Raw genomic sequence first — 22,280 nt, 5'->3', positions numbered from 1 at the left:
CTGCAATATGGACAAAGATTTATAAAGCCATTTAGATGGTCTTTTTGAATGAACAACATTAATTAACACAAAATTAAATGATGATTGTTATGGGAAAATGATAAGTTACTTACTTTTATTAGAGTGAAACCGAGAAGTTAGGGGTTTGCATACAAAGGGACATAACAATTATAGCCACATTAATATAATAAAGTAGATTTAAAAACATCATTAAAGCTGTATTTATGAAGGTAAATATGTAGTTAGGGTCTGGAATCAATGTCCTTTAATTGATGTGTGGTTAGAATATAATTTAATGTCATGTTAAATTAGAAATCATACATACTGTAAGGAACATGTATAACAATATATCTCTAAGTAACATTAACTGTTGAGTATTTTTAAAATATGGTTAAGAATACATAGTAAATTAGGTGACATATACAATTATTATGATTGTCTCTTGTGTTATAATTATTAATAGTATTATTATTGTTATTATTGTTATTAGATATCATGGATAAGTCAAAAGGCATAATGTAAACCTATGTGCTATTTGAGTAAATGTTTATCAATGATTCATATGATAGTAAGATGGTGTAACCTAAGCGAAGCCCCTCTATCATGATACTTAAGATGCTTAGATGGTTTTGAATAATTCACAAGACGATATATATGATAATATAACCTTTATGTAGACGCATTCTCTCATGTAATTCCTTTTTACTTAAAAATTTTGCAATTAAACATTATGATGCATTTTTTAAATAAAAAATATTAGAGTATTATAAAGGTTATGTTCGTACAAAAATCAGAGGGGGTTGCTTTTAGTCATACAATAACAAAAAAATGATTTTGACCATTTTGCCCTTACTACTTTCTCATGTTGTAAGACCCAAACGTGCAAAAAACTAATAGAACTGGGACACAAAGCAACTCCACTTTTGGTCAACTCCAACTTAGCCCATTTGTAACTTATTTATTTGGATATACTCAATTTGAGATAAAATATAAATTAAAATCAACCTATGATAATCAAAAGAAAATAAATTCACCTGCAAAGTGTATATGTGGCTCCTATATCTTAGACCATGGAGTATGGTGGGGCGGGGGTTTGGGGCATGGGTTGACACGTGGACTTCGAGCCCCCCCGCTGGTGAGTGACGTGTTAGGTCGGTATGGCGGGACGTGGCTAGCCCGCGTGGGTTGGCCAGCTTTAATAAAATTTAAAAATAAACCCTAAAAAATGGTTATTTTTTAAATTTTGACAAAGATTTATAAAGCCATTTAGATGGTCTTTTGGAATGGACAACATTAATTAACACAAAATTAAATGATGATTGTTATGGGAAATGATAAGTCGCTTACTTTTATTAGAGTGAAACCGAGAAGTTAGGGGTTACATTTTAGGGTGTGAGAAACAGGAAAGGGAGAATTAGAAACGGGTCAAATTTTGTTTATTTCTGGTCCCTTGTTAATAGGCAATTACAACTTGAAAGACACAAATGTATTTAAGAGACTCATAATGAAGGTTGTAAAAAAAGTTGATATAACTAAATTTTTAAGTATAAGTATATATAGATATTGGCCATGGCTTTTTTGGTTCATGAACTTTGTACGGACTTTTATAGTGCCACCAGAACATGTGTGCCCCTGTTTTCACCCAAGAAGTTAAAAAATCCAATCTTTAAAAGTGGGTAGCCTTTAGTTTCCTAAAAAATAAATAAATAAATTTTTAAATCTTACCGGGTCTGACTTGAACATAACCCCAACGCTCTGATCCATCTTGGGTGCATGTAGCCATGGCTAATCTTCCATAAAAATGTGGAAGAACAATGCATGTTATGGTAGTAATGAATAAAATTGCAAAACTGAAATTTCTCATTTTGCAAGAAAGATGAAAAGTTTAGAGTAATATGAGAAGACAATTGAAGGTATTTATATGCATGGGAAAGGAAATTATTGATCAAGGATGGGCAATTACAACTTGAAAGACATAAATATATTTAAGAGGCTCATAATGAAGGTTGTAAAAAAGTTGATATAACTAAATTTTTAAATATATATAGATTAACAAATACTAAACATGTACACATGTATTTTACCTGTTTCGTTTACCTATTTAGACACGAAAATTAATAGGTATTTTCGTGTCTACCTGTTAAGGCCATACACGATACTTGTTAACTTCGTGTAGATTTGTGTCGTGTATTCGTGTACGTGTCTAAAATTGCCAGCCCTACTCAAAACCATGTCCAAAAAATGAAGGTTGTAGATATGTATAATAAACACAATAACCTCAATACCAAAATGCCAATCTATCTATTATACGTTCATTATGAGTGAAATGAGAAACTTAAGTTAGAAGATAGAAATGAACTGAAATAAATTCTAAGATTGAACCACATTCACAATCAGTCTAAAAAACGTATGAATGCTAATTAAAACACAAATCCGAAGGTGAAACCAAACTTTCCACGTATTCGATGGAGCATTGATCTTGGAAGCAATAAAGCATGTATGTGATGTCGAAATCAGATAACGTCTCTATCCCCTTAAGAGTAGGCAAACCGTTGATCGTCTTATGTGACTCGTCTGATGTGTCATAGATCACAAACTGGTTTGAGCTACTTTGGAGAAGAATTTGTCCATAACCCAAAATACAAGTGGGGAAAAAATAACTTGTTTCCAAAGAGAATGTGAATGAATGTGCTTTCATCCATGACCCCTCTTCTTTCATCAACCACAGATTGAATGATCTATTATTGTAACCAACCTTGGCCTTGTTAGTCACGCAAAGGCAACCGCCAATGGATCCCAAAAGAGTCGCCTGCACATGTGCGATTTCATCGGGTAGTTTTATGTTTGAAAATACCATATCCTTGACATTGAGGGCCAAGATTCCGAATCTGGATGAAAAAGTTAACCAATACAAAAAGCCATTCAGAAACGTACCCGGGACATTGTGAAAGTCAGATTTTATTGCGAGGTCTCGTCGTTTGCTCCACGAACAAGTTTTAAGATCAAAGACATCATATTTACAATAGTGGGAGCTAACTGGCTGCGGGTAAGAAACATTTTCAAGTCTAAGAATCTTTAAGTCATCTTTAGTCGCCCCATAACCAAATCCAAACACATAGGGGCGATTCTGGCGATCAGGGTAAGGGATCGACGGTGGTCCCATTACCACAAGTATCTTTGATGCACACGTTAAGGGATTATATAGGACCAACTTATAATGTAACGACTTACAATAAATAAGAGCCAAAAGCACAATGCCGTTTAATGTTCCCACCATGGAAACTCGTGTACCTTCTTCCTCGTGTTCTAAAGGAGAATGAAGTAATTGAACCGCCTCGGTGTCATCTATAACCACGAGAGGCTGGGTAAACTTTAAAAGGATCATTCGACGTGATCTCGACTTCATAAAATAAGGATCTGAAATCAGACCATTCCAATGCTTTGACACGCATCGGAACCGTAGTAAAGTCTTTCCGGGAAGTCGAGCAAGTATGTTGTGAAGAACGTCATCACATACGTTCGCCATAAATGTTTTGAGGTTTAATTAGTGGCGATGGATTGAGGAGAAGATGATCATCGGCTGTTCGGTTATAAGGAACCAAGGATATATCATATATATCACGTGGTTTTAACGCCATAGATAATGGTTTGTTTGGATTAATATATAAATACACATAAAATTAATTAATTAATTATCCGTGTATTAGACAGTTTGAATATAAATGATATAATTATATAATATTTAAGAAACTTTGTATAACTAACAATTAGGGGTGTTCATCGAATCGAATATCGAATTTTCGAATTATTCGAATCGAATTGTTCGAATAATTTTTATTTTTCCTTGAATTCGTATTCGATTCGAATTCGATTAAAATCTATCGAATTCGATTCGAATTCGTATTCGAATAAAAAACCCAATTCGTATTCGATTCGTATTCGATTAAAATTTCGAATTCGAATCGAATTCGAATAAATTCGATTTAATTTAGATTCTTTAAAACATGTAAAAAACTATCAAAATAAAACATAAATTTTAAAGCAGCCATAAAGCACGATATCACATTAAAAAGTTTCAAATAAAGTACCACAAGTCTAAAATTCAAAACGAGAAGTCGGGAATAATCACTCCACGTTACAAGTTAATATTTTTATGTTTAGAAATCTATTGATAGTTTTGTTAATTAGGTTTTACTTGTGGATCATGTAATGGGTTTGATAATGGGTAATTTTAATACTTGGAAACAATTTTGAAAATAATTTATAGTATAGCTTAATAAAAGTTATATATTTATTATATATAAAAATAATAAATAAAAATGTATAACTTTTATTCGAATTTCGAATCGAATCAAATTTGAAATTATAAATTCGTATTCGATTCGTATTCGATTTACTTGACTCGAATTGAATCGAATTCGAATTCGAATTCTTATAATCGAAACGAATTCTTGATAACCGAATCGAATTTAAACGAATTTCGAATTTTTCGAATTCGAAACGAATCCTGAACACCCCTAGCTTATATAATATTTAAGAAACTTTATATAACAAACGACCTATGTTAATTAGTAACGAAACTTTATACAAACGATTTTCTATTAATATATGACAGTTCACATAACTAAATTGAATATTTCACAAAAACCGGTCCATCTTAATTAGTAACACTGAATATACCAGAATGGTCGTATATTACAAAGTTAAATACTCAAAAACATGTAATACACAACTTTATATATTATTAATATGAATGGAATTCCGTATTACATTACAGGAGTAGAATCAAACAAAACACATTTTTCATACAAACTACCATTAAAAAGTGTCACATGTCATCCAACCAATTATAGAGATATGATAAAATAATATCCTAAATAATATCAATTATATTGAATTCCCTATAAATATGCTAAAAAACAATTAATTCTTTTTTTGGATCTTTATTTTGTTTTCAATGCGCTGATTTAAGAAAAAGTGCTAATATCATTCAAATATGTGCTAAAATCAATTATCTTGATTAATTTTAATGTGCTAATATAATTCAAAAGTGTTACTTTTATGTATGTATTGTTTTGTTATGTACTAATTTAACTTTTTTAAGTGCTAAGATCTGTTCTTACGGTTTGTAGGATAAATATGGTTTATACCGGAACCAAAATCTTAAATTACCTATAATATAAAAATAATTTTTATCATTGTGTATCTTTTAAATATATCCTTTATTTAAAATAATCTCTAAGATCTCAATTCTATTTACAAATTCATTATTTAAGTTGTTATTTTTCTCTTTATTGGTAAAAAAACCAATTTTATGGGTATAACATAAATTAGATCTGTTATTCTTATTCATAATTGTTATGCAAATTTAATTGATAAATAGTTATTGTAAAGTTACGTTAAAAGGTTTATAAATGATGAATCAAGTCTTTTCATTATGCAAATTTAATTGATAAATAGTTATTGTAAAGTTACGTTAAAAGGTTTATAAATGATGAATCAAGTCTTTTCATTATTACAAGCGACGTACGCACAAACAAGTCGACAAAAGGTATGTCTTATACATTGCTCGACGCAAACAGAAAGGGTATGGGTTTTCAATTTCTCAGACAATCTTCAAAATTTGGTCTTGAAAGTGCTCTGCGTATAATTTGATTAATCGTTGGTATGTACCACCAAATAGGTTAATCTGATAGCAATTCGTGATTTGTAGAGTAATACAAGTCAAATTTCTTCACCTATGGTTTTAAGCTGCCAAAGAAGCATACAAAGGTGGTGATCTGTAAAAGAGGACACCTTCCTTTGCATGAAAAATAGGCAAGACTGAAGAACATCACCATGGACAGTTGGTAAAATTTTGATGTAAACAAGTTTATTTTATTTGGCTGTATTTGTGCTCTCTTCTAGCTCCTTGCTAGTTGGGCTTAATGTTGGTTAATAAAAAAACAGCCTTTCTTGGCTGCTGAAAAAAGCTGAAGTAGTACTAAATCAATATATATTGCAAGGAGAAGAATTTGGATGATAGCACACAGTTCTACAACACATAACTTCAAAAAGGAAAAATAAACACAAATCTTGACATACACTTAACCAAAGTCGTGTCATTGTGGGGCTTGCCCTCTTGGTAGAGACTCTTGACTCTAAGTGAGAAGTCTTGGGTTCAATCCCAAGCAAGGTGAATTTGGTGCAAATTAGGAGTGAGTAAGCATTGCCATTCAAAACAAAGAAAAAAGAAACCCTTAATCAAAGTGGTAATAAATGACCATGAAAGAAAGAACTAACTTAACTTGAAAAGTTGTAATAAATGACCATTAAAGAAAGAACCAACTTCAAATAGAACTTGAGATTCAAAACTGATCACAACAAAAACTTTTGGAACTTTCAGTTTTTACGGTAGAGCGCATTGTTTTTGGGTCTAAAAAGATACCCGGTAAGAAGTGTCCCTCTCATCGTTCCAAAGACGATATATATGCATACACCACCGTATATAATGACCAACGGATAAGCACCAGCGTTGAGCATATACACCCACCCACTTTTACCATACAAAATGAAAAAGCTAATAATAAAAGCAACGAATGTGCACATTACAGATTCCAAAAGTGCTAGTTGACCAGCCACCCATAATAGAAATAAAATTTGCATGTCTTGGTGTTGACCGGAAAGGATGATGAATAGGAAAATGAAGATTGAAGTCGTAGCGAGGATAAACGACCCAATATCAAGTAGTACGAACTGATTGAAATGGATATTGTGCAGGAACATAGGGAATCCAGTGTTTTGATCAAACCCACCAGGAATTTGAAAAACTACTGAAAATGATATCGTGCATATAAGCGCAGCTACTACCATGGATATATTATTGATTCATTTATCGACTTCATACCTTCTGATACTAGTTTCTCGTGATTCTCTGTGAAAAGTTCTTGTGGTGATTTTCCTGCTTCATTCTTTACATCTCTATATTGAGGAGGGAGCATACCCTTTACTTCCTACATGACACATCAGTAAATGAGTTTGCAAGCTTCAGCAATTCAAAGAATATATACTATAATGTGCAGGCCTAGCTATGTATACAATGTCCATTAACCAAGTGATTGTGGGTGCAAGTCCCAACAAGGACCAAGGAGAAATCTGTGTGACTTTTCCGGTTTAAAAAAACTGAACATTGTTAACAACCTATGAAAGATGTACCTTGTACCACAGAAATTCACTAAACATTCGAAAAGGAGGAGCAACCCAGACCTTATAAGCATCTTTCTCTGGAGTCTTTCCAACCATATGTAGAATATTATTGCCTTGTTGATCTATGACAGGAGTTATCAGATCCTTCGTTGACCCAATCAGATATAATAGACTGTATATCTGGTGATGACGATGAGCAACTGCAGTGTGAAAGATAGTTTGTCCATCATCATTTGTCTTCCATATAAGATCAGGATATTCGCGAATCAGCTCAACCAAAAATTGCGTGTTGTTCGTTTTTGCAGCAATAAATAGAACTTGAGAAGGGTATGTTTCCACATTATAGACTTTGAGCACGGGGCCTCTCAGTATCTTATCAATAACATCCTTAGGATTTTCATCCATTATCCTTTTCCAAAGTAATCTTAATAATGGTGTGGCATCACTTTCCATTAAGGAAACTCCGGTCACCAACTTACCAAATGATACCAAACCTGCAAGTAACAATCAAATAAGAAACCAAGTAGATGAACAAAAAATCAATTTACACATAATTGCATCTCTTTGAAAGCTACATACGACAAAAGGAATATTGATAGAAGGTGTTGGATGTTCATTAAAGAATGCTCACGCCTCACCTGATCTGATCTGACTGATTGTATTCCGACTGTTATTAGGAAACGCCCCAGGGTTTTGAGCCAATGCCTGGAGCACATCACATACATGCTGCTTATCATGAGGAAGTTTTATATTGTCCTCCAGTATTCGTAGTGCAATATCTATAAAAGGATTCACAATCACTTATTTGAGTAGATAAAATCATGAACAAGAGACTAAATATTTGTTAACCTCAGAACACAATACAAATATTGTACAAAGAAACCTTGCATACCGAAGATGCCAGCCTGGATACATTGCAAGAAAACCGCATTCATGTTGTCGTATGTCCAACTGTTACCCATCATTCTATCAGACTGATCATAGAGAAAATGAGTCATCTTACTTTTTCCATGTAAAGCAGCCAGATAGAGTGGCATCGTATTCTTACTGCCACAAATTGTTAGCAGCGCCCGATTCTTCTCAATCATACTTTCAGCCATACCAACCTTTCCGGAGATAACTGCTATACAGAAGGCTGCATAGCCATCTTCGTTCTGCAGTTCCATGTCAACCGAACTCATCATGTTCACAAGATACTCACAAACTTGGTGCTATGGCCCGCTGCTGCAACGTGAAGTGGTGTTTCCTTTTTTTCAGTGATACTGTACCGTACCAAATATTCACGACCCTGAAGGATAACTTGTGCAGCTTTAAAGTCTCCTCCTATTGACGCTCTATAGAGTGGAACAGCGATATCATGGTACTCTCTTCTTCTTCCTCCTAAGTAATTCCAAGATTACATATAAGTTAACTTTCTATTTATACATTAGGTTGTATAGCTAAGTGCTAATCATCTTAATTTCTAAACTACTTGAATCTTTAGCATCAATGACTATTATGCACTAAGTTATTAGATAAAAGTTCACCGAAAGAAAGGCAGGCTGGCATATATGATTTCTTGTATGAATGCACTTACCATGAAGTAGATCTCCACATGGATGATTGTATGTTGACGCTTGTGGTTGTTGCACGGAAAGGGTTGTGTGGGTTGCCATCTCTACAGCCTGCTGCTTAGTTCCCTGGGCATTCATTTATACCAATGTTAAACTAAATACCGTAACATGACAGCACAAGGAGACTTGAATATACCTGATGTGATGTTGAATGTCTCCAATTCACCAAGAACCAAATCTTTCCTCCTCACTAATATATGTATCATAAATGAGGAGCTAAGATGAACTTATATAGACTCGGATCGTTAATCCAATATAAAATTACTTATATAGACGTTGATTGCTAATTTTATAAAATAATTAAATTTTAAAAATAATCATCTCTTTCCCTAGTCAAAAACCAAGAGTTAATTTCATGAAAGACAATGAGCAACTTACTAACAACCTTTTTGACTATGCTTTAGCATTATCCTTAAAGAGCATCTACAATTCTGAATGTCTCAAACACATGTTCCCTTTAATCAAATCATATTTCTATTAATTTTTTTATTAAAAATTAAAATTTGTCTTAAGAAAACGTTCTCAAAGAAAAATTAGTACCTTAATTATTTCAAAACGTATTTCTGATTTCAACTATCTCTCCAAACCAATATAACTTTTCATATATGTCATCTTTCTTTATGATCGGTAGATATGTCAGTTTAACAGTTGGTAATAAAGAAGTAGGAATTATATATAAAACGATATTTTGAGATAAGATATATTTGCAAAACCAAGAGATAGTGCAAATGGACGAAATAGAAAACAATCTTCCGCTCATAGAATAGTCTAAATATAAATACGGCGAATTGTACCCGGTCAGAGACTACTCTCTGGTTGTCTAAGCGCCCTTGAGCATTATCAAAAGGTAGACGCGGTCCACTTTCCTGATAAAAGTGACACTACCTCTCGCTGGGTACTCTGAACTATAACGCTTATAAAAGTGACACGTAACACAACCATTAGTTAATTGTTAAAGTTTAGATGTATTTTTTTAACGACAAATTAACATGCTCTTAAATACTCATATACGTGCACCTTATAACATTTCACCCTCCACCAAAGAGACAGAGTTACGTGTCTTGAGGACTAGGTTTAATTACATATGTTGATCCACGGCCTACTCGTTTGATATATAATAAAGTTGACTAACGAATTTTTAATATAGTCAAATAAGAAAAAAAAATAGTAGTATAGATCTTACAAGGCATCCAATGAATAAAAAAGAAAAAAAAAACTGCAAGTAAACTTTGTTTTATAGATGATCAATGGCTGTGGGAATTTTTAATTATTAAAAGAATCACATATTTCGATTTTAAATATGTCACTCTGTCAGCGTTTTAAATTTATTTATTGATATTTAATTTACTTGAGACATAGGAAACCGTTCTTTTATCATATTTTATCTCTTTACACCGTCACTAATAGAAGATGCTAAATACAGTAACGGATCTAGGTTTTTTTTTTCTTAATGAATCCATTTTTTTAGGTGTTCAAAATTTTATAACAAAATATTAAAATTTTTGGGCTACTCCTCGTTCAAGTCATAACTAGATTTGAACTAGATTTATAAAAAACAGGAAAAACAGTCTAACAAGAATTGAACTCATGACATGATCTCTTGTTAAAAAATAGGGTTTAACACTATAATAGCCTTCCTTTTCTTTCTATAGTGTCCACGAAATTATATTTACCGGTCCTTATAAAATTTAATATATCGGATCTACTATTTTTTTTAAAAAACATTGGGGTTCGAGAACTCCGACCCGCTCTATGTGGGTCCGTCCTGGCTAAATGCACTCATATATCCAACCAGCTGTCATATCATATTTTCACAATTATGCATAAAAACACTTATTTTCTCATCAATCATAAAAATATCCTTACCAATACTTACATTCCACATGATTACCATTTTTACATTTAATTTTCATTATTGAATTATCTTGACATATAATTTTAATTTAAACAGTAACCTTTTTTTTTAATTAGCATTGATAATTTGTGCATTGAACATTAAAAAATTGTACACTACTTAATTTAATTAACTTATTATAATAAAAATACATTTTTATTGAACAAATGATATAAACTAAATTTTTATATAGATTAATGGTTTTAAAATAATGTAAACCTCAACACACACACATATATATAGGGGTATATATATATATATATATATATATATATATATATATATATATAGGAGAAAGTCTTAGCGATAATATATTCAGCCGAATATATCGGCTGAAATATTGGGATTATTATTATTTGATTTGGTATATATTTGTATTTGTATTTGTATTGTATACCTGTTTCCTTATTTTCAGATGTATCAATCCCTATTTAAAAGGTTCTTGTTTTCAATGGAATGACACAGAAAATTTTACACCACGGAACCTTTCATGGTATCAGAGCGATTCTGATACCCATCTCTTCCGCAGCCTTTTTCTTTTCTTTCTTCTCAGATACGTCCGATTCGTCATCACGATGACTACTGAAAAAGAGAATATTGAACAACTTCCAAAGCCCCAGCCCCTACATCCCGCATACTCTGTTACAAATATACATAGTAAGATCCGAACCCTAGACGGCACAAATGTCACGTATTCTCAAAGGATACGGCTGTTTAAATTACATGCCGTCGCATACAAGGTGATGAATCACATCGATGGTACTGCTCCTCCAGCATCAACATCTGCTGATCATGAGGCCTGGAAGGAATTAGACGCACTTGTCCTTCAATGGATATTCAGCACGATTTCCGATGACCTTCTTAAACGAGTTATGGACAGCAACACAGTTACGGCTCACGCTGCGTGGTCCAAACTCGAGAAAATTTGTCTCAGCAACAAGAAGGCACGTGCTGCGTCTTTGGAAACCAAGTTTTGCAATCTGACTTTGTCGGCGTGTTCCTCCGTTGAAGACTACTGTCAGCGGCTGACTGACCTTGCAAACCAACTAGTCGATGTCGATGTCACTATCACTGAGTCCCGTCTTGTTCTTCAACTGGTAATACTCATGGTCCATCTTTTCACATTCCGTGCCACGTCCTAAGGCACTACTCATTGTGCGGGCGGTTACACAGTCCGCTCTACAGTCAATCGTCATCGATTTTGTCCCTATTGGTTCGTAAGAGTCGACTCCCATGAGTCGCTGGTTGGGGTTAAGGATTCGATTGGAGTTAAATCGCTGTTGTTCGTTGCCGGTAACTAGGGTCGTTCAAATGCTGAAGTCGGTAAGGTACTACGTTTACCCTCTTGTCCATCGTTCTTGAAAGTTGACTAAGTAATATATGGTATGTCGCGAGAGTGTTGCAAAAGTAATCGCACTTAGGGATCTAAGGCGTCAACATGCTAAGTTCCAACAAACAAAGATAAGTGAGGAAAGTATAGTCCAATCATTTGACGCTGAGCCATCTAACTCAGGGACGTTCGTACTAGCACCTAACATTCTACACAGTTCGCTAGGCGTTCAGATGTGTGATCAGGTGATACTCGATAACATCGAGATTTGTAAGGATTCAGAAAGGGGTGAAAAGATCATGTTCGAGTAGGAGACAATCACTGCTATGACTCCTATAGACTGCTGAGTTCTAACATAACATCAATTAACAGAGTGGAAACCCCTCACACACTCGTTAAGCCCCACTGGGACTCACATGCACCCCACATTATTATTATGTGTGCACCCATAATAATAAGGCAATTTGCATGCTTATCTCAGTGCCTCCTAACTCGCGCTAAAAGGTTCCCCGAATTCGAGCAATAAGACAGATGACGCCACAACATAGATCATGAAAGTTCAAGAAGAGTCGCACTCTTAAAACACGTAACATGGGTTGGTAACATAGAAGTTCATACTGCAGTGCTAAGTGTGCATTCACGTCTGATGTTATTGATGTGCGTGAAGTGTGTTATATTTTAGATGTATATTTTAAGCCCTTTTTACACTTTTAGCCAAGTTTTAAATTTATAAAACACGATATTTACTAACACTAAACACACATATGGGCAAGTGCACCATCGTGGACATAGTATAGTGTTGGTAAGATACCGAGGTCGTCCAAGGACACAAGAGCTTTTAGTACTGGTTTATCCTCAACGTCTAACCAAATAAAAATGTTAGAAAAGATTTTTAAACTAAGAAAATAAAACTAACTAAATGCTGAAAAATAAAAATAAAAATAAAAATAAAAATAAAAATAAAAACAGATAGACAAGATGAATCACTTGGATCCGACTCGTGTATTAGTATAACCTTTGATTATTTTTGCACTTTTGCACTTGTTTAAGAGATTATCTTAGTTATTGTAGTAGGCCCCTCTTTGAAGGCGACGTTACCCTCAACCCAGTAGTTTGAGTCAGCAAGGATACAAAAAGGGTCGGATTATTGAAAGATAATGAATTAAGTTATTAATGCAAATTATGGTAGGCCCCTCTTTTGGAGGTGACGTTACCCTCGACTAAGTAGTCTGAGTCAGCAGGGATACAGTCCTAAATAGTCGGGTTATAGTATTAATAGTAGTTAACTTATGAGGGGGTCAAAGAGTTTGGATACCCGCCATCCAATACCTATGGGTATTGAAGGAGATCCTACTAAATTTGACCCAGGTCCCTTGCAGGACCTCTAAACGCTGAACAAGGGCAAGACCCTTACCAAACCATTCCCTTAACCCCCGACCAGGTAGCCAACATACCTCCATATAGACCGTGGAGATATGAATGGTGAAAATCTTTTATTTTATATAGACAGTAAAATAATGCCAAGACACCACGGACAAACGATAAGGAAGAATCACCTTCAACATAAGCAACTAGTTATTAAAGGCATTAATACAAAACCAAATAAAAAGTGCAAAAGATTAAAAATAAAAAGTATTATACTAAACACTTGTCTTCACCAAGTGATATAAGAGACTTAGGCAAACATGGCCTTGATTGTCAAGAACTCTTACGATCAATCTTGGATCCCGAGATGACTCACACACTCTATGATGGACAATGGATGATGGTGGTGGATGATGGTGTTTTGATGGTGGTGGGTGGTGGATGAAGTGTGAGAGAGGTGGTGTGCCAAGGGATGAGTTGCAATGAAGCCAAGCACTCCTACTTATAGGCTGAACAGAAGCCTGGGCACGGCCCCGTGTCCGCTGCACACGGCCCCGTGCCCGTCTGAAAATCTCTCTCCTCATTAATTGTAATTCGCAATTAGAATTAATGTGCTTGCAGTATTTTCGCCACGCCCCCGTGTTCACTGGGCACGGCCCCGTGGTGGGCAATAGAAGCTTCTATAGATTTGTCTTATCTGCTGCTTCTTGGGCACGGCCTCGTGCTGGCTGAGCACGGGGCGTGTTTAGTCTTCTGCCTTCTCTGTTTTGCTTGGGAGGATGCTGTCGAGGGGTCGGGCAATCCACTTATGTTCCTTTCCTTGTATTTATGTTAGATTTAGCTGTCTTTTTGCTTCTTTTGTTAATTGAGCTCATTTAATCCTGAAAATACAAAAGGAAGACAAAAAAACTCTTTTTCCAACATTAGTACTTAAAAAGGGTTAGTTTTATGCCTTATTTGATGTAATTTATATGTTGCATTTTACACACATCAAATATCCCCACACTTGAATTTTTGCTTGTCCTCAAGCAAAACTCTCTAATATGTGGCTTACACTCCCAAACGGAATGGGTAGAAGAGAATGTTTTGGCTTGTCATAGAGTGTTGGGAATCCAAGATCCTTATTGGATTTTATTTTTATTTATTCACAATCCTATTCGTTATGATTTATTTAGAACGTTTCATAAGAGAGATTACTTATTTGGGCATAGCATGCCTTTTTTAAAATTCCATTTATATACAAGTTCACATACCTCACGGGGGAAATCACTCACACTCGGCCGAAGGTGTGTTTTTTTAGTGAATCACTCGAGAGCGGCATGGAACTTATTCCTACCATAGGCTTGCCAAGTAATCAATCCTCCTCCTTTTTAACTTTTTACCTTTGTAAATATCAAGAGGACTTTTTGGGTAAAAGCTTGGGCTAAAGGTGGGTAGTTGGGTTAGTGGTTAGTAAAGGGCGAAAAATGTAAAAGGCGTCGGTTTTCGTAAAACATTTTGTTTTAGCGACTTTTTATTCTTAATGAAGTATTTCTTCAAACAAGCTTTTTAGGAGCTTTGTTTGTTTATTTCTAACTTCACTGTAAAATTCTCTCACTCTTTTTTTTTTTTTCAGTCACACGAAAACGGAGCTTGTTACTAAAATAAAAGGGTAAAAATAAAAAGGGTTTTTGGTGGCTAAAAAGGGTTTTGGGTTAAGAAATGAAAAGGTTTAGGCTCAAAGGGGTTAACTAGGGGGAGTTTTTGGGTAGGTGAAAAGAAAAATAAAAATAATGGTTTTGAAAGAAAAAGGGTTAGTCCTAATGCCTCCATCATTTACTTACATAGGTTTAAGTTGGTAAGGACCGGGAATGAATTGTCGTGGCAAGTTCTAGAGTCGTAAGAACCAAGCGGCTATTCACATAAGAAACGAAAAATGAGCATTTAGCGTAAAGATGTATATTTGTATGCTCAATAAAGGCTCAAAACTCACTTTTGTGGGAATGGGTTTTTCAGTGTGATCAAGTATATCTAGTCGAATTTTAACTAAGCTTGTCATGCCGTTTCATAATTTTCTTATGTTGGTTCTTTTTATCACGACGCTATCGGTTGTATATTTGTAAAAATATAACCTTGTTAGTCTTAGAATTCCCAACTTAAACTTTAGACAAGTAAAAAAATGATTTTTTTTTTAAATTTGGGGTGATTAGCGGTTCCAATAGAGTTTTGTATAACGCTTGTTACTAGGACTTGCAAAATTCAAGGTTTTAGCATCCCCCCACACTTAAATTACACATTGTCCTCAATGTGTCCCAAAAATAAATTTTTAGGATGATTGAATGTGTAACATGGTGTTAAAAGCAAAAATTTATGTTACTGGCAGTCTGGACACGGCCCCGTAGGGACCGTGCACGGCCCCGTAGGGACCGTGCACGGCCCCGTGTTCAGGTGTCAGTAACGATAATTAAAGAAAAGAAACAGAAGCATGGACACGGGGGCGTGTCTGGTGAACACGGCCTGTCACGACCCTCGACCCCACCCTGGACGGAATCGGGAGCCGTGAGCAGTCCAGTGTTACCGGTGATTACTTTTGAAAAACATTGCAGCGGAAATTTCATCAGGACCGTGAGTTAGGAAAATATCAGAGTTTTATAAGCACCGGATTTTATTTAAATAGATGGGATAAATTACATGTTTTATAAAGGTAGCTTTTAATAAAACTATATTTCTTAATTTGATTTTAATTAATAAAATAAGCCACTTCTTGAAGTCCTTTAGTGCCGAATCCAATTCTTACTCCAATCTACTGTAATTACCTGAAACGCGTTTTAAAAAGGTTTTGTCAGCGGGAAATACTGAGTGAATCATTCATTTTAATAAAAGAACATTTAGTTATAAATTACAGCATAAGAGCGATTACAATGGTTCCTATCTTATTGTTATATGGCACCATGTCACCTCCTCACCTCCTGGTGACGGTGGTCATACCACTATTGGGTCCTGTCACCCAATTAGTGATGATTATCACTATTAGGGCTTATATGCCTAACCTATGTTAGGGCTTATTAGCCTAACCCTGTGAGAAAATTTAGTAATGTGCACAATACCCCACTAGCCATTGATTAAAATAGCCACGACTTAATCCCTGTAATTATAACTTTTGAAAATAGTTTGAGGTATTGTAAAACAGTTGATAAAAAGAGAATGACTCACATTATAAGCATGCAGTATTTAACAAGCTTCCTGATTCAATTTCTTCTGGGAATTAGCATCTACTTTGATTGTAAGTGAATGGGGTAAAGTTTAGTCTACTGGTAAAACTAATAATCTAATTTAAGAAATGATGCACACGAAACAAGGTAAATAACTAATACAGCAGTTACGACAATTCACGAGATTAAACCCTCACAACGATTAACAAAGTGCAATACTTAACTATTCAGCGGATTCATAACGAATGACAGAGTATAGTCCGAGTTCGGACAGCATCAAACATTCAAGTCGAAATCACGATGAATAACAAAGTATAAACTCAATTTGAGCAGCACTCAAACAATCTTTGGATAGTTACAATCGATCGGACGTTGAATCGTAATAGCGATCGAGTTATTACCCTGACTGCGGCAACAATTAGTGATCCGTGTGTGTTAATTGTGGTAAATAGAGCTTATCTCAGTGTGTATAACGACTTTGTTCGTTATTTCAGAGCCAGAAAACAAGTGCCAATGTCTGCTATTTATACACGAAATTTGGGCATGCTTACGGACCGTAAGACTATTCCCTTACGGTCCGTAAGGGACACCTAATGGTCATAGGGTTGCCACGTGTGGGACTAGACCTGCTGAGTTGATGAATTCGAAAATTTAAATTTTGACAACGAGTTTTGAAGATAATATCGAATGGGAATTGACCCCTCTGAGTTTTAGGGGCCCTAATCCTGATTCCGATTGTTATGAAAATTTTAGGATTTGTGCAAAATTACTTGGGTGTCTTAACTAGGGTTTCTTATTGGGTAAATAAAATAATAGATATGACTTTTGATTGAGAGTTGGTTATAAAATAGAGTAATATATAATAAATAATAGTTTTGGGATAAATTACAAAAAGGAAATAAAACGGTGAGAAAAGAAAATGAACCCACTTTGTAACTTTAGGGTTCAACTAGAAAATCTTTTGGTATAAATTTTGGGTATAACTTTTGGGCTATAAAAATATATATTGCACTCATGGTAAGTATAGTACCCCTAATTCAACCTTGTCCCGAAGTCCTAAGACCGAATCCCAACAACTTAGTCGGGCAGAGCCCTGACATAAGTTATGAGACTCAGATCAATCGGAAAGGGTAGCGGTGATCGGGAGTTACAATACTTAGAACGAGACATAACTTTATTATTTATTATAGGGATAAAATAAAAATAAAAAGAATATGTAGGAGAGAGAGAGTTCGAGAGAGAGATGGGATCGATTCAGGCTAAATACTACCCTCTATTTATATTAGAAAACTTTGCGTGAAGGTTAAGCCAAAATTATATGTTGTCATCCATGCCTACCATTTCAAAATTCCTCTTGGACACGTACTCTAAATTTGAAATGGAATATGTACTTTGAAATGGGACACGTAAGGTTACTTCTTATCTCTACTAACATGTAGACATTTTGTATGTAGAGATTTAATTTTTGTTATACATGTAAACTTTAGTTCAATTTAGTTAAAGGTTTTTATTATTATTTTATTCTTATAATTAATTTAACTGCTTTACTTATGTGGCGGTTATAACTTTTAAAATATACTGTTTTATAGAACAATGAATATGTCTTTGGAACAAGAATATTTTTGTCTACATTTGTGTCTAAGTTTCATTAAAAATAGAGTAGGTTAAAATATAGTGTATTTTTATAATTTAATTATTATACGTAGACTACCCGTCTAATAATATAAGTTTTTATATTTCTAATAATTAACTTACCCGTAGACTACCCGTCTAATAATATAAGTTTTTATAGACTTTTATTTTATTATAAAGGTCACCCATATATAGGTCAATAATATTTCAACCTAACTATATAAAATATTGTTTTAAAACTATTTGGGTTGAATATTTATATAATCTTAAATAAAAAGGTCGGTGACCCAACCAAATGACATACCTGCCCTTCATTTGTCTTATTTACCTATTACCACCGGCTTTGCCTCCCATTCTTCTTCCTCCTGCACAAGCCTTCCCTTCTTCTTCCTCCTGCTCAAATATAATAAACCAAACTCTTATCTTCAAATATGCTTACAATTCCATAGCTATCTCTACAAAAACATAACCCAGCTCTACAATCCACCTTCGAACAAAACTACAAAAACATAAGCAGCCTCCTCTCCTCGACCAGATCAAGAACACTCCGCAACAGAATACAACTCCATGCTCAAATAATCGAACTAGGGCTCCAAACAATCCCACTCATTTCCCACTATTTAATCAGCTTCTACTCCAAAACCAAGCTCCCGTTCGACTCACAACAAGTTTTCGAAGAAACCCATATCAAATCATCAACCACTTGGAGTTTTGTTTTGTTATCTCATCTTTCGCCCAGAACGAACTCCCGGTTCTTGCGGTACAATATTTCAATTTTTTTTTTTTGCTTTTGGTGTTCGTCCTGATGATCATATATTTCCCAGTGCTACTAAAGCACATCAGCTGCGATTCTTTCAAGTTATGATGTGGGCCGGTGTGTGGATTGTTATGCGTTGAAGATTGCTTATGATGGTGATGTGTTTGTTGCGAGTTAGGTGGTGGATATGTATGCTAAATGTGGGAGGAATGGAGATGCACGTAAGGTGTTTGATGAAATGCCTGTGAGGAATGTGGTGTCTTGCAGTGGGATGATTTATGGGTATGCTCAGTTGTTTAAACAAGCTTTGTTTGAGAGATTTGAGGTTAATGATTTTACGTTTACGAGTGTTATTAGAGTTTGCGGTAACACAACGCTTCTCGGGTTGGGAAAACAGTTACACAGATTGTGTTTAAAATTGAGCTTTGGTTTGTCTAGCTTTGTCGGGAATTCTTTGATTTCTGCTACAATAAATATTATATGAATAACAAAGCTACCAAAAACGAGTATCGCAATGCGATATGTCGCTCGCCATTTTACAAGTTTCTAACATTCCAACTTTACTCCTATACCATATATAATAAGTGTTTTTAACCTATTATTTCTTCAATAACTTTCGTTCACTAATTTATTTTTTAAAGAACTTGCATTTTTACCTATACTTTGGTAATTTACGTTTTTGTCACATATACTTTATACCGACCCCTCAACTTTTAAACTTTGCCTTTTCATGTTTCGATGCAAATTTGGTAATGCGCTTCTCTGCTTTGTTGGTAATGTCATACACACTCATTGCTTTTCCGTTTATCTTTATATTTCTTATCTTCTTTGAGTTGTCCCCAGACAAAGAGGAAGAAGAACAGTAAAAGTGGCTGAATGGAGCACGGCGTATTGCGTCCCGCAGATAGGAGTCATATCGGACGACATATATCTCTTTTGAAATTCATGAGGTTCGGTCAACGAAGCTCTCTGTAAGTTTTTCTTCGATGTTTTCGGCCATGGATATCTTTTGCTATGAGTTTTGAATGATTAACAAGGATCATTTGCTATAAATTTTTGTACAATCGATGCAAGATTGATAGCTTTGAAGTTTGAATATATGAATTTTTTAAGCCTAAAGTATCTGTATGACTTTTGATGTGAACCCTTTAAAGTTTGGCAGCCAAAGAATTGGCAAGCTATGAAATCTTTGTATTACCGTATAAAGTATTGTGGTTATTGACACTTCTCCTGTTACCTTAGGCGTTGTCCTGGTGCGCCTCGGTGTTTATTGTTGCCATGTATTTGCTGCCTTACTTCTTCATGTTTTTACAGAGAGTGATTTGCTTCCTTTTGATGGGTTTTCTTTATGTTATGTTTTTCAATATACAAAAGCGGGTCAGTCATCTGCATGCTATTGGGTGTTAAGCTTTAAAAGTAATATGTCTTCAGTTTGTAGTATGGCTTTTAGTAGGATAACACTAATAATTGTTTAGTTTTTGCTATTTGCTATGCATTTTCTACTCTTAAGAGTTTGTTATTAAGGGTAAATTAGCAATCTATTCCTCTATGTGACCTTTAAGTTATCTTGAATTATTTGTCCAAAAATTAAATATGGGTTTCAAGATGCTGGTGTAATGTTGTTTTAGTTGTTGATATGGTAAATCCTAGAACAAAAGGCCTACTGATATTTTTTTTAATACTCTACAACCATGTCAAATTTAATTTAAATTGTATTTTGGTACTTTACTTTTGAAGGGTGGTCTTTGTCTAGCAACATGCATATGAGGTATTTTGTAGTTTCAAGATATGGTCAAACATACACACTTTTCCAGATACGCGTCACTGTTATCGTCACCACCAGATATCCACGCTTTGCGTTCACCGACTCCTCCCAACCTTCGTCGGCATACATAGTCAGTGTTAGCAACGAGCGGGATTTTGGCATCAATAACAAAACTGGGATTGATTACAGGCCCGATTAACAAAGGCATGAGCTTGAATGATGAATGCGAATCGAAATATTGAATATGTTGTCGCATAAACAAATGATGCAGACAATCACTTGAAAGTTTCAACTGTTAATGTTATTAAAGGCTAAATAAATTCCAGGAAAAGATAATAATTTATGTGTAGTTATCCTTTCACTTTTTGCTGTAAGTCATATAATGAATTATTAGTGTATTAGTTAATATTATACGGCTGTAATACCAGCTGGCCTATTAGCTCAGTTGCTTAGAGCGTCGGGCTAATAACGCTAAGGTCGCAGGTTCAAGACTAAGACCTGCATGGGCCAAATGTTTTATTTTTTTAAAGGTATGATTAATTTAGGTAATTAGTTTCTGCTAGAAACATACATTATCAGATTAACAATAAGTGCCGCCTTAAATGGTACAGTGACTTTTATATCATCATTATTTTACAATTTATACAATATAATCTGTAATTTTGGCAGTAAAACTTTTTTGCATACTAAAATTCGTTTCCATTATATGATAACATTAGATAATTATGCTTCTTCAACCAATTGGCATAATAGCCATCTTAGTTTGGATGCTTCTTCAACTGATTGGCATAACATTAGAACAAGACATAGACTAATGTTAAAAGAATAAAAAAAAAGGGTAATAATGTTAAAAGAATATAAAGTATGTAAACTATAGTTTGTAATATAATGCAATCGACTCTACTTAATGAAACCTAATGAACACGTAATACGTTGATGACGATGTTTACGATGTACCCGTATCGCGCCGCAACGCGCGCGGGTGTAATTTCCTAGTTTATATTAAAAGTAAACTAGTTACTAGTGGTAAATAAATTTAACCAAACTTATATTTCTTATATAAAAATAGGAATGTTACATCTCCCCACCTTGTTTTAAATCTCGTCCTAGAGCTTTTAGATTTATGTTATATTTCAGTCAATAAAATCAGTATTAAGGTAAATGACACAGAATTAAAATATCAAATTTTGTGAATACGAGTTGTGCCATAAGTAGAATTCAATGGTTCAACTGGATTAGTTCACGAAATCGATGACAAACGAATGAGATAGAATGTTATAATTTTCAGAATGACTAGGTTTAAGCCAAAAGATATATGATTAATAGATATTTAAAATGAATGTGAAGGACTTTTAGAATTAATAAAAATTCTTTGTCAAAAGAGAGCTTACTTTGATTGCCAACTGAGGAAGACTTAGGATCGACAGGTCTAAAATGAAATAAAAGCATGAAAATGATTTGTAAAATATTGAATTATGATATGAGAAAAAGCAATGTGCTGAGATGAGTGAATTGTAAAGATACACTAAAAGACAATAGAGTTTGTGT

The 22,280-nt window shown here is 34.4% G+C and overlaps 3 protein-coding genes and 1 long non-coding RNA gene across 4 annotated transcripts; 2 read left to right on the top strand and 2 right to left on the bottom strand.

The window, feature by feature from the left end:
* Positions 1-6,272: 6,272 nt before the first annotated feature.
* Positions 6,273-7,636, bottom strand: LOC118481144. Its single transcript, XM_035976315.1, has 2 exons — positions 7,246-7,636; positions 6,273-6,992 (listed from the first exon to the last, which is right to left on the bottom strand). Exons 1-2 carry the CDS (start codon positions 7,588-7,590, stop codon positions 6,846-6,848), a joined length of 492 nt encoding a protein of 163 aa, XP_035832208.1. The 5' UTR covers positions 7,591-7,636; the 3' UTR covers positions 6,273-6,845.
* A 176-nt stretch (positions 7,637-7,812) lies between these two features.
* On the bottom strand, positions 7,813-8,548 carry LOC110941082. Its single transcript, XM_022182699.2, has 2 exons — positions 8,078-8,548; positions 7,813-7,964 (listed from the first exon to the last, which is right to left on the bottom strand). The coding sequence occupies exons 1-2, from the start codon at positions 8,367-8,369 to the stop codon at positions 7,813-7,815; spliced, it is 444 nt and encodes a 147-aa protein (XP_022038391.2). The 5' UTR covers positions 8,370-8,548.
* A 2,719-nt stretch (positions 8,549-11,267) lies between these two features.
* Positions 11,268-12,421, top strand: LOC110934189. The gene is made up of 2 exons (XM_035989791.1): positions 11,268-11,789; positions 12,395-12,421. The coding sequence occupies exons 1-2, from the start codon at positions 11,268-11,270 to the stop codon at positions 12,419-12,421; spliced, it is 549 nt and encodes a 182-aa protein (XP_035845684.1).
* Positions 12,422-18,549: 6,128 nt separating this feature from the next.
* On the top strand, positions 18,550-21,154 carry LOC110884489. The gene is made up of 4 exons (XR_002561219.2): positions 18,550-18,970; positions 19,035-19,249; positions 19,811-19,938; positions 20,705-21,154. It is a non-coding gene; the product is annotated as an uncharacterized LOC110884489 (long non-coding RNA).
* The last annotated feature ends 1,126 nt before the right edge of the window (positions 21,155-22,280 follow it).

The sequence above is a fragment of the Helianthus annuus genome, chromosome 1 (genome assembly GCF_002127325.2).
Source record: "Helianthus annuus cultivar XRQ/B chromosome 1, HanXRQr2.0-SUNRISE, whole genome shotgun sequence".
NCBI lineage: Eukaryota > Viridiplantae > Streptophyta > Magnoliopsida > Asterales > Asteraceae > Helianthus > Helianthus annuus.
Note: the sequence above shows the minus strand (reverse complement) of the source record. Positions and strands in the feature narration are given on the sequence as shown.